This window comes from Salvia hispanica, chromosome 1 (assembly GCF_029641045.1).
Source record: "Salvia hispanica isolate PSC_SH4W2 chromosome 1, Shi_PSC_v1, whole genome shotgun sequence".
Lineage (NCBI taxonomy): Eukaryota > Viridiplantae > Streptophyta > Magnoliopsida > Lamiales > Lamiaceae > Salvia > Salvia hispanica.
Window position 1 is genome coordinate 44,421,838 of NC_142692.1, and position 12,992 is coordinate 44,434,829.

Here is a 12,992-nt window from a genome sequence, read left to right on the forward strand (position 1 = left end):
TGTTTCGATTTGTTGTTTACTTGTTTTCTGCATTTTTGTGATCGAGAATTGTTGTTGAAGATGAAGATAGTGGTTAGTTAAATCCTTAGTTAGTTAATTGCAGCTTTTCATCCGAACCTTTACTATTTTTGGAAATAGTCCCCATGGTCTGTTCTTCAACCGTCTAGGCATTTTTAGGAATTTAATTCACTAGGTCTGATAAAGTTCGGAGTCTTGATATGTTTGCATCTTTGTTTTCACCATGCATGCTTTGTTATGTTTTCCTAGATCTAGCTAGTAGAATAGATCATCTAAATTTTCCAAGTCTAGTAGTAAGTTCTCAACCCAAAAATTTGCGTGGCAGCAGTCAAACCCCTTGTCCAAAGTCTCTTGAATACTTTCTTACGCTTCCATATCTGTGGGATTCGATCTTTTCTAGCCTACTTTTATCCCAAATTTTCGACCTTCTCAAATTTCAAAAATTTTCCCTTTGGAACCAATTTTGAGCCTTAAGCATATTCTTTGGAAGCCAACATAATGGGGACAATTCCTTGGGTTAGTTAGTTTTTGCTATCTTATTTTGTAAAGAAATTGGAGAGATAAAGAGAAAGTATAAAAAGTAGTGTGGTTAATGTATAGAAAAGTACAAGTTGTGAAATTGAGAAAAATTCTAAATATTGCTTGATCTTAGAAAAGAAAGGATGTAGAAGAAAAAAAGAAAAGAAAAAATGTGAAAGGTCGTGAAAAGAAAAGAAAAGAAAATCAAAGAATTGGAAAGTGAGTTGAAGAAGAAAAATAAATAAAGTGTTAAAAGTGTCTTGGGTTTAGAAAAGTGGAGTTATCTTTACTCTACTTGGAATATTTTTATTTTAGTCACTTTTAGCCAAATATTCATCACCTACCAAAGAGCCTACATTACAACAAAGATAAAGACCTTTCGGATTTTTGAAGCTTATAGTCACATTTAGTATAGGAGGGATTAGACTTTGAGCAAGCCTATGGTAAATTTTGCATGATGCATGATTTGAGTGCTTATATACAGTGGCGGAGCCAGAAATTTACCGATAGGGGGCCCAAATTTCTAATTGAAAATTGGCGAGACCCGATGATTAATAGCCACATAAGCAATACGAGATCGTTGAGAGGAACAAATAGATAGTGAAAATAATTAAAACATGGACAATAAAAAATAGTATAGACATATTTGAAGACAAAGTCAATGTGATTTAATTTAGTAAGTATTTTCTTAAATTATAAATATATTAGTGTGTAAAATGCATTACATAAATTTACTTAGTTGTGAGAAAATCAACAAACCCTATAAATGAAAATTAAAGATGCAAGTATTTACATATTTATAGGATAATAAAATATTTTTTATTCATAGATTAAATTTACGAAATGAAAGAATATACGATATGCAATGGCGGAGCCAAATATTTACCGATGGGGGGCCCAAATTTCTAATTGAAAATTGGCGAGACCCGATGAGGAATAGCCACATAAGCAATACGGGATCGTTGAGAGAAACAAATAGATAGTGAAAATAATTAAAACATGGACAATAAAAACTAGTATAGACATATTTGAAGACAAAGTCAATGTGATTTAATTTACTAAGTATTTTCTTAAATTATAAATATATTAGTGTGTAAAATGCATTACATAAATTTACTTAGTTGGGAGAAAATCAAAAAACCCTATAAATGAAAATTAAATATACAAGTATTATATGTATTTAAAAAATCGACAATATTTGTGCCCCTGAGGGGTTTTGAACTAAGCATCTTTCGGATGGTAGACTGGTCTCGAAACCAGATGAGCTAGAAATATAAATGAAATATATTATATACATATATTATATATAAACACAGTTCAAATGGCTGAGGGGCCCAACCGCACAAGGGCCCCCTGGCCCCAGCGTGGCTCCGCCACTGCTTATATACATTACCTTTATACACTATGAGAGTGAGAGAACACTTCTCATCTTTGGAAGTTTGCCACATGTGAGTGCGTGAATTCAAGGTGTTCCACAAGTTAGTAATGAAAGTGCACTAATAAGCCTTGCTTGATTTGATTGCGTTACTACATGCTTAATCTATTATTTCATCTTTTGAGGCAATGATGACGTCTAGTCCTTGTGCATTCCGTGCATCTATTTTATGTTTCTTTCTTGTTTTGTTTGAGGACAAACAAATATTCAAGTTTGCGGGTATGATATGCTCGCATTTTGCACTATTTTAAAGTCATTTTGTGGTTCGTTTTTAATGTCAAAGTTGCATTACGTGTCCATTATTTGCATGTTTTTATCTATTTTGGTATTTTGACATGTTTTGTGTGAAATGTGCATATTTGAGCCTAAAAAGAGAGTTAAAACGCGAAGTAGGAAATCTGGAGCTTCTCCGGCGACCGCCGCAACACTTCTGGCGACCGCCGGCGCTTAGCAGAGACAAAGACACGCCCGGCGACCGCCGGGAAGTGCATGGCGACCGCCACAAGGAGTCAGAAGCTACTGGACTACGCGCGGCGACCGCCGGCCAAGGTGCGGCGGCCCGCCACAAAACGCGGTGCGCGACAGCTGTCTTCAAACTCCATTTTCCGGCGATCCTGAAGTACGATCGGGGCGTTCTACACACCATTCTCTTCGTCTTGAAAAGAGCTTCAAGATAGTACAAGAATCACCTTAATCAGAGTTCTGTGGAGAATGTTATGGCCGTTCTACTAAAGTCGCGCAAAGCTGCCAGCTGCAATCTAGGCGGAAATTCAAAGAAGGAAAGAATATATTACCTTGTGAAACCAAATCTTTTCCTTAACCAATAGGGCACGAAATTTACCTTCTCTAAACCCTTTTCAAGTCTATAAATACTCCATAACCTAATCCATATTATTCATCAATCTTAGAGCCTTAATTCCATCCCCTACCCTACACATAAATTCCTCCATCTTCTACAAGGAGCATAGAATTCAAGGGAGATCAAGCAAGAGCAAGATTAATTCTTCCGGGTTTTATCTAGTTTTTGTTAGATTGAACATGTCTTATTTTTCTTATATTTATTTTGATTATCTGTCTATGGATAGCTAAATTTATAGAATCCTAGGGGATGAAAGTAATTGACTCTATGTAGTTCTTTTTATTTTGTTTAATGTTCAGAACTCGTTTTACTTTAATTATTCCTTGGTTTATATTTAACTGCTTGGTTGTTACTTTGATGATTGTTAATCTCTTATCGGTGATGACTTTGAGTGGTTTATATTTTATGTGTCAATGCAATATTTGTGACATGAGTGTTGATATACGATAGGAATAACTCCTAGTAGAGCTTGAGTCGGATGAACATAGAACTAAATAATTAGAATTACTAATGAGTTGATGAAATCACTACCCTAGGATTCCCTTGTCTCAAACCAAGTTAACTGCGAACTGTGAAGTTGTTTCACTGTTCTCATTTAATTGCTTTCTTTACTTGCTATTATTTTCTGTTTTTCTTAATTCAATCAAATCTCAACTGTGTGTCCAAATAGTATTTGAGACTTAGTACGTGGTAGACAGTTTGTAAATTTATTCTCCGTGTTCGATATCCCGGTACTGACCTTTAGCTATACTAGATCTACCTTGTATACTTCCAGGTATTTTTAATGCTAATAAAAAGTGCATCAAGGGTTCTCTGAGTTCCTAGACCTCGTGATCTAACGAATTCTTTGGAGCGGAAAAAACCGACCTTTATTTCGAGTGCATCACTATCTGAACGTAGACCTTTCAAAATGCTCACATACATTTACTAAAAATAGGCTATATCCATGGACTGCGTAGTAAAAAGTATTCTAAGTCAAATAAAAAGGCCCATTTCTAAACCCACCCCCACGAAATAAAATTAAAAGAAATCAAATACTAATATGCTGGAGCAGAAGTTTTTACAGCTTAGAAATCAGCGGCGATAATCAGACGAACCAGCGGCGGAGAGTAGGCGACAAGGCGGGGGTTTGGATGCCATGGGGTCGGTGGCAGCTGGAGGGTATTTTATGGCGGGCCGCCGGGGCCGGCGGTAGGGTCGGCCGACTCCACGTGACCCCACCTATACCCGCTGTTGTAAATGATACTCCTTCCGTCCCATAATAATTGTCACTCTAATTGTGGGCATGGATTTTATGAAATGTAAAGAAAAGTTGGTTGAAAAAGTTAGTCGAATATAAGACTCACTTTTTTATATTAATTTTATAATAAAATGTGAGTGGAGTGAGTTAGTGGATGTGGAAACTTACCATTTATGGTAAAAATAAAGTGTGACAATTATTATGGGATACACTGAAATAGAAAAGAGTGACAATTATCGTGGTACGTTGGAAGTAATAACAATCATTAATTTGGTACTCACTCTATGTTCCATCTATTCTTCGAATACTTTAACTGCAATGGAAGATCATTGAATAGTGAATATGGATGAGAAAGAATAAAATATTATACTTAGTATTCCCTTTGTCTTGTTTTAGCAATCCTATTGACTTTTCTGCTCCTTTTTTATAAAAATGATAAAAAATAGTTAAAGTGGAGAAATTGTAAAGTAAGAGAGACAATAATATAGATAAGACTCTTCTCTATATTATTCTCTCTCTTAATTTATCATTTCTCGTCTTTAACTATTTTTTATCATTTTTACAAAAAGAGAGCAGAAAAGTCAATGGGACTGCTAAAGCGGGATGGAGGGTGTATAATTTTTAATGATAAAAGTAAATAAATATAAAAGAAAGACTTTGTAGTAATTAAAAGAGTAAAGGCCAAAATTGGTCCTGAACATATGACCATTTTACGTTTTTGTCATAAACATTATCTTTTGGATTTTTTGGTCCTGGACATATAGAAATTTGATCATTTTGGTCATCCGTCAACATTTCCGTTAAAAACTAACGGTCAACGGATTTAATCCCGATTTTGACCAAATAAAACTTTTAATTTGATTTTTAACTCCCTAATTAATTTTCTAATTATTTTTATAAATATTCTTTTAAAATTAGAATTAAATAATATGTTTGGGTTCATCTTTTATCTTCTTCCTTCCTTTCATCTTTCATCTTCTTCCTTCCTCTACCTTTCAAACCCTAATTATGGAATAATATGTTTGGGTTCATCTTTTATCTTCTTCCTTCCTCTCATCTTTCATCTTCTTCCTTCCTCTACCTTTCAAACCCTAATTATGGAGCGATGACTCTTTCTCATAAAACCAACACTGCCTCCAAAAACCGACTCTCTCTAGAAAACGAAAAAGAGGATTATTTCGAAATGGATTCAATTCCAAATAATGAAACTGACCCCAAAATAATTAAAAAATAGTCCCAATTTCAATTCAGTTTCGCTCTGCGGCAATGAAACTGAATAAACTGAATTAAAAAATAATTACAAAAGGCTCTGCGGAAGCGGAGGTTTCACTTTGCCGGAGGTATTCGGTTCTCGTATGGCGACAAATCGAAGGCGGTGGAGACACTGCTGCTGCTCTCGGAGCTGCCGAGCTGGAAGAAGTAGTCACCGTAGTCGTCGCCGCCGCGCGGCTGCATAATCCCCTTCTTCAGCAGCCATCGCTGCTTCCGCAGAGCCTTCCTGCACAGCCCTGCCGGCACCTTGTTCACCGCCAGCACAGTCAAGTTCAGAACCCCGCACGGGCAGCAGCAGGCCACCGCCGCGCAATCCGCCGTCGCTCCCCCGGCCATCTCCGCCCTCCCCCGCCTCATTCCGCCGCGCGATTAGAAGTTGTTGTCAAGCAGCGGCTGCCGCGACGACGCCGGGGGCAGCCCAAATTGTCTCGTCATTTTTGTTGGAATCAGTATTCGAATTTCTCAATTGAAATCCCCTCTTCAATCTCCTCCTTCCTTCACCAAACCAATCCAATAACTGCACATTCAAATTAGAATTATTTAATTCTAATTTTAAAAGAATATTTATAAAAATAATTAGGAAATTAATTAGGGAGTAAAAAATTATAATTAAAAATTTAATTTGGTCAAAATCGGACGTTGACCGTTAGTTTTTAACGAAACAGTTAGTCCAAGACCAAAATGATCAAATTTCCATCTGTTGAGAACCAAAAAATCCAAAAGATATATGTTCAAGACCAAATAATCCAAAAAATAATGTTTAGGACCAAAAACGTAAAATGACCCTATGTTCAGGACCTATTTTGGCTTTTACTCTAATTCAAATGTTTATTTTTTGGTAAATAATTACAAGGTATGCACTGGCGGTGGCTTGGCTGGAATTTGCAGGGTCGAGACATTAGGGATATGTATAGTCTATGAAATTATGGGATTCAGTTCTACATCCAGTCTTGGAAGAGAAGACATTTTCATGTTTTCAACTACCTTCGGCATAAGTGGAATATTGTCACAGCACACCGTCCTTGAATAGAAATCCTATTTGAGTTTGGTGCGGGTTGTAAAATATAAACAACACTATCAAGAAATAAAACATTATGGCAAATTAACCACTTTTTCGATATTTATAGAAATTCTAACTACATTATAATAATGACATAGTAGACTAGGGGTGTGTTATATTGTTAACTATTTAAGTTGCTAACTCTGCTAACTCATCAATACAGTGTATTAAAAATGTCAACACGATGACATCAAAATGTCAACACTAAATATCAACACATTATATTGAAGTTTAGGATTTAGGGTTCAATAAAATTATGTGTTGACATTTTAATGTCATCGTGTTGACATTTTTAATACAATGAGCAACTTAAGAAAGTTAGCAATTGATTATGCCCCTAGTAGACTAATTAATAGTCACATATTCATACGGACGGAGTTACATTTAATATCATTCATTATAAACTATGGAATATTGGGCTAGCCCAATTCACCTCTATTAGCATATTAATATTAATGATAGCTTGGCCCATATTTCTAGCTCTTATCAAAATCTTAATTCAAATTTGCAAGCCCGATCGAGTTCTTGTGGAATTATATAAACTTAAGAAAATTCCAGATAATATAGACCTATCTTTTAAGGTATCACACATTTAGCTATGTCATGTTTGCTTTGAAGGTTATAAAAAGATTGTTTCAAACGAAGTAATTCGCCTTCCAGAAACAAAGAAATTAAGCAGGGGAAGAAGACTTTTAAATTATTAGTTGAGAAAGTCAGAAATGTTAAGAAGGTTCACAAATTTACTTTGCTACATTGACAATGGGGCATCATTTTAGTTTGGAATTGGTATTTTCAATACCTATTATCTTGATTTCCATTTATTTCTTAAACTTGATCAAACTCTACCCTGTCATATTAAAAATACTAGAAAAGACCGGAGGAAACAAAATAAATAGATACTTATTTTATAAAAAAATGATCAAATAATGCCGTTTTGAACATCACTAATTGAATATTTTGGTACGCGGATGGAACAATTAGAAAAGGAACATTTTGTGATTTAATATTCCGTCTTTAATATTTTAAAACCGATGAGAATACCACCAACTTCATAATTTAAATAAATACAATTATCTGCTTTAATAATATTTCACGTGTTGGATATCAATAATTTTAATATTCTTATATACCTACCTCTTGTTAACAAAAAATTCTCTTATTAATTTAATAGAATGAGTTTCATTTTTGCACTAATAATATCTTAATATTTTTTTTATTAATTTTGTATTAAAATATGTATTGTTTTCTATTAAAATAATATTTCATATATGGATGCAGTAGTATAAAAAAATGATTGGGCTATATGTGACAACGTTTCTATGTAAACATTCAGAGTCAATGAAATTAATGGTCTCTTATTCTTAAAACATCACATTTTTCTAGCCTGTAGGCCAATTTGACTTTATATTCACAAAATAGAAGACAGTATATTATAGGTACGCAAATAATGCTAGTTTGCCATGATTCTCCGGAACATTAGTTGTTTTTCAATCGTATATGAGTTTTGTGACAATATTTTGTTAAATATGTGGTGTATAAATGTCACATTGTAGACTAGCATATTGTACATATTACAAAATTAGACTAAGATTCTAAAATATGATTGACAAACAAAAAAAAAAAAATCCACGCTATACTTGAAATTTGTGATGTTACACATTTTATAAGTAGGACCATATACAATACGGACTGAATCTCCTCATTTTTGTTAAACTATTCATGCACTTCACAATTAAAAAAATTATTTTTTATGTTAGAGCATATTATGTCAAATATGTTGAGCTTCGATTTTCTTACACTAAGCAATACACTCCCTTCATCCTATAATGTTTTGTAATGCATTTTCATTTTTTCATGTTCCATAAAATTTATCACATTTCACTTTATTATTATTAGTAAGAGATTTTACATTTCATTTATTCATTTTCACTCATATTTTATTATATAAAACAAATACTATATAGAAATATGTCTCACTTTTTACTAATTTTTTCAATCAAATATAGAAACAAATATTTTTCGTTACATATTTTAAAACTCGTGTTAGCACAGTGCACCATCTTGCGAAAGCTATTATAACCGAGCCACCTTTGGTAAATGGTCTTATCGAACACGTGTCAGTTACAAAATAATGAATAAAATAAAGAAGCTTATGTACTGTGAATGAAAGTAGGTATGAAATTTATAAATCAATGGATATTAGCTAGAAATATGGTGACGACTGACGAGAATAATTGCTTAGCTTAACCTCAACGACATTAACAAGAGAAGAAGTTGATGCTGACATCTAGATGACGTTTCAATTCTACCTACTACCAAATTGCTGTTGTGATTTAACTTTTAACTTATTGTAGCTATTATTAGTGTAATTTTAACTTATAACCTATATTGATTTGTCATCATTGAGTGACGAATTATTACTATCCTCTTCGGCATCAAAGTGGGGCCCATATAAGTCAAATTATTTTTACAAAAATGGAAGTTTAATTAGTGTATAATAATAATACTAGTTGACAATTCTTAATTTAATTTCCGTAACTTGTTACTTTGAAATTCTTCTAAATATTGTATAAGCCATGTGTTTGATGATTATAATTTCAACACCTTACTTAATCCCAAATACTTATAATTTATTCGATTCTTTTTCAGCACTCTAAGTGATAAATATTAAGTATTAATATCCTTTGATTAATATGATTATGACTTCCAATTTCTTGTACAAGTAAAGTAATTATACACACTAACAACAACAAAAAGAAATTGTTTACTTCCATGAAAATAATGAGATTTAAAACGTTACTCAACTGATATTTCATCGATCACTTTGCACATAAAAGGTCGAAATATTATCGCTTATTAGGGTAAAAATCATCTTAAATTTCAATTGTCACACGTGACACGTTATGCACTTTCAACATCCACAAAATGGATTCAAGCCGTGGATATAATTTTAGATACTCTATGTCTTATTTAATACTGTAAAATTTTATTTATATTCTAGATTCTAGAATTATCTCTTGTTGATGACCATCTAAAAATTGTGTTAAGAAGGTATCCATAGACTCTCCCCGCCCAACTGATTTTGATGTTCTAAGATTTTTTCTAAAATCTACTCTCATTTCGAATTAAGAGATAAAATAATAGCTTATTTTTAAAGGTAGCATTTCTAAGAATAAAGTGTATACGAAGAGAGGGATCTCTATTCTTAATTAGTCTCATGTAGCTAAGAATAAAGAGTCCGAACGAAATGTTTACGAGAGATATAACTATTTGAGATACAAATATTTGGCTGGCATTTTTTTCTATTTAATTTTCTTCGTTTTTACATAGATCAAAATAATGAGTATAACTCATAAATTTATATAGATATATGTTATTTTAAAAGAGATCATAGTTATTTAAAATACAAAATTTGGTTAAATTCCATTTAATCCTATAAGAATTAACAAAATATTAAAATCAAGATTTTTTTTTAATTTTTTTTTCAATTATTTTCTCCCCGCATATGAAACGAGTTTTTAAATAATGTTCAAATAACATCTTTTCAATAAAAGAAAGATTGAATATATATTTTGCACTGTATCAATTTAAAAGAGATTTAATAAATGTATATTGAATTATGGACTCGTACGGTCGTACCACTTTCGTCGTAATTATATAGGCGTATTGAAATTTTATAATGATTAAGAAAAATCATTAAAAAATTACACAAGAAATTGAGAGTATAATTGGGAGTGAGGGAATATAGAATGAAGTCAATATTAAGAAAACACATTCAATTTTTATGAAAATAATATTATACTATAGTACATAATTTAAGTGGAAACCCCAAATAGAAAATAGACTACGGTGTGATTGGGAGTAAGGGAAGTCAATAATTAAACACTTCACCAACCCCCGTCTGTTATGATGACAAAAGGAGTCCATTTTTATACTACTATCTTAATTATTTTCATTTATTGCATTTTTTTATTTTTTCTTTAATCGTTTTTTATGGTAAGAGTTTGTTGGCACCAAATTAGAATTTTTCAATGATCTTATTTGATAAAAATCAATTATTAGAGTTGATAAATTTAAAAATTGGGTTAATAATTTTTAAAATTCAAAATTTTCAACTACTTAATTATGTTAGTATCAAAGTAATTAATGTAAGAGTATGCCTAGACGAATGGAACCCAAAAAAAATTAAAGATGGCATCTTAATCCTCGTCTTCGTACCACTGATGTAACGTCACATTCTAAAGTAAGAGTATTATACTTAATGCTGTCCTAATTCTTGCATTTTAGCCTCACTTCTGCCTATATATATGTGTCTGTATTCATCCAATTTGACAAGAATCCATCCTCTCAGAATCTCAGGCCAAACTTTTGAAGTTTCAATCCCTTTAACCTTGAAAAAAGAGCAACATGGGCAGTTTGGAAGCAGAAAGAAATACAGTGGGGTATGCTGCAAGAGACCCTTCAGGGATTCTGTCCCCCTATACTTACACTCTCAGGTATTTCAAGATTGCTTTTTATGTGGTTTTATTGAGAACCAGTGCATGTTCTTGTCTCTCCCATGTTTATTCCCTTTGTTACTATGAAAAAGATTGGATTTTGATGGGATAACATATTGATGCATGTGCAGAAACACAGGGCCTGGGGATGTTTATTTGAAGGTAATGTGCTGTGGGATTTGCCACACTGATATTCACCAGATCAAGAATGACCTTGGCATGTCCAATTACCCCATGGTTCCTGGGTATCATCTCTCTCCCTCTTGTGTGTGTGTGTGTGTGTAACTTTTTAGTTTTCTATTGTGTTTTATTATGGCTGTGGCTACTGTTTTGGTATCATAGTGTGTGTGACTGTGTGAGGAGACTGCCTTCATTTGATCCTGAATTGAAGATTGATTGATTGAATTTGGGATAAGTTTGAGTTTGATGTGGTGGGGTCCATTTCATTTCGTGGCTGAATCAGAATTCACTATCCATTTTACACACTTGTTTATTTGTGATCTTGTGTAAATGTGTTAAAACAGGTGTAAAGGTCTGATTTTGGAATCATATCTTTTTTCTTTTGTTTTGAATCTTCAGCAGTAGTTTCATGTTGTTAATAGTAGTATAATGTAATAGAAATGTTTGTGAGGATGTCATGGTTTCTTGTTGTTGAGTTGTTACAAACTTAAAGACTACTTCTCCTCTGTTGTTGCATAGTCATGAAGTGGTTGGTGAGGTGGTTGAGGTTGGATCAGATGTGACCAAATTCCGGGCTGGTGATGTGGTCGGAGTTGGCTGCATCGTCGGGTGCTGTGGCAGCTGTCGCCCGTGCAAGGCTGACATCGAGCAATACTGCAACAAGAAGATTTGGTCGTATAACGACGTTTACACTGATGGAAAGCCAACTCAAGGGGGTTTTGCTAATGCTATGGTTGTTGATCAGAAGTAAGCATAGTTCAACTAGTTTGTGGTCTTTGTTCAATGATCTCGTTCGTCTCTAATTAGTTCGTTTCACAGGTTTGTGGTCAAAATCCCCGATGGTATGGCACCGGAGCAGGCTGCACCGTTGCTATGTGCAGGGGTGACCGTGTACAGTCCCCTCAACCATTTTGGGCTGAAACAGAGCGGCCTACGAGGCGGCATCTTGGGGCTTGGAGGGGTCGGACATATGGGAGTGAAGATCGCAAAGGCCATGGGCCATCATGTTACGGTTATCAGCTCCTCGGATAAGAAGAGGGCAGAGGCGTTGGATCACCTTGGCGCTGATGAGTACTTGGTGAGCTCGGATGCTGCTCGGATGCAAGAGGCTGCTGACTCGCTGGACTACATAATCGACACGATCCCCGTGAACCATCCCTTGGAGCCTTACCTCTCTCTGTTGAAAATTGATGGAAAACTGATCTTGATGGGAGTTATTAATACTCCTTTGCAATTTATCAGCCCAATGGTCATGCTTGGTGAGTTTCCTTCATTAGCCCTCTATTTTATAGTTCTAAATTTTTATATGTCTTGGTAAATATTCATGTGCATTTGGATGTATGGTGCATCCATCCAATTAGGGTTATTAATCCCCAATCTAGAAATGGTAGCTATGAATGGACTAAGAAAATGAATTTATTGGTGGTTATATCTTATATGAGTAAGAAATTGGATATCATATAGTCACCCATCTTAGTCATACCTACCATTTCTCTAATGTCATAATCAACCAAAATTTGTTCCATCTCTACTTTCACATTAGTAGTGTGTAGCGACTTAATTTACGCGAAAGTGATGTGATTCGACTCAATCTAGGGAGGAAAAGTATCACGGGAAGCTTCATCGGTAGCATGAATGAGCTAGAGGAAATGCTGGAGTTTTGCAAGGATAAGGACCTTTCTTCCACAATTGAGATAGTGAAGATGGATTACATTAATACTGCCTTTGAGAGGCTCGAAAAGAACGATGTCCGATACAGGTTCGTGGTCGATGTTGCAGGAAGCAAACTTGAGCAGTGAAGGCAAATCACATTGTTATTGTTTCACTTGTTTCTTTTATCATGTATTGACTGTGTTTTGGATTGGAAACCAATGGAGATATACCCCTATCTATATATATGTGGTTTTGAGTTA

At 34.1% G+C, this 12,992-nt stretch overlaps 1 protein-coding gene across 1 annotated transcript; it reads left to right on the forward strand.

The window, feature by feature from the left end:
- The first annotated feature begins 10,725 nt into the window (after positions 1-10,725).
- Positions 10,726-12,992, forward strand: LOC125185633 (cinnamyl alcohol dehydrogenase 1). The gene is made up of 5 exons (XM_048082193.2): positions 10,726-10,899; positions 11,031-11,144; positions 11,599-11,826; positions 11,899-12,338; positions 12,676-12,992. The coding sequence occupies exons 1-5, from the start codon at positions 10,811-10,813 to the stop codon at positions 12,876-12,878; spliced, it is 1,074 nt and encodes a 357-aa protein (XP_047938150.1). The 5' UTR covers positions 10,726-10,810; the 3' UTR covers positions 12,879-12,992.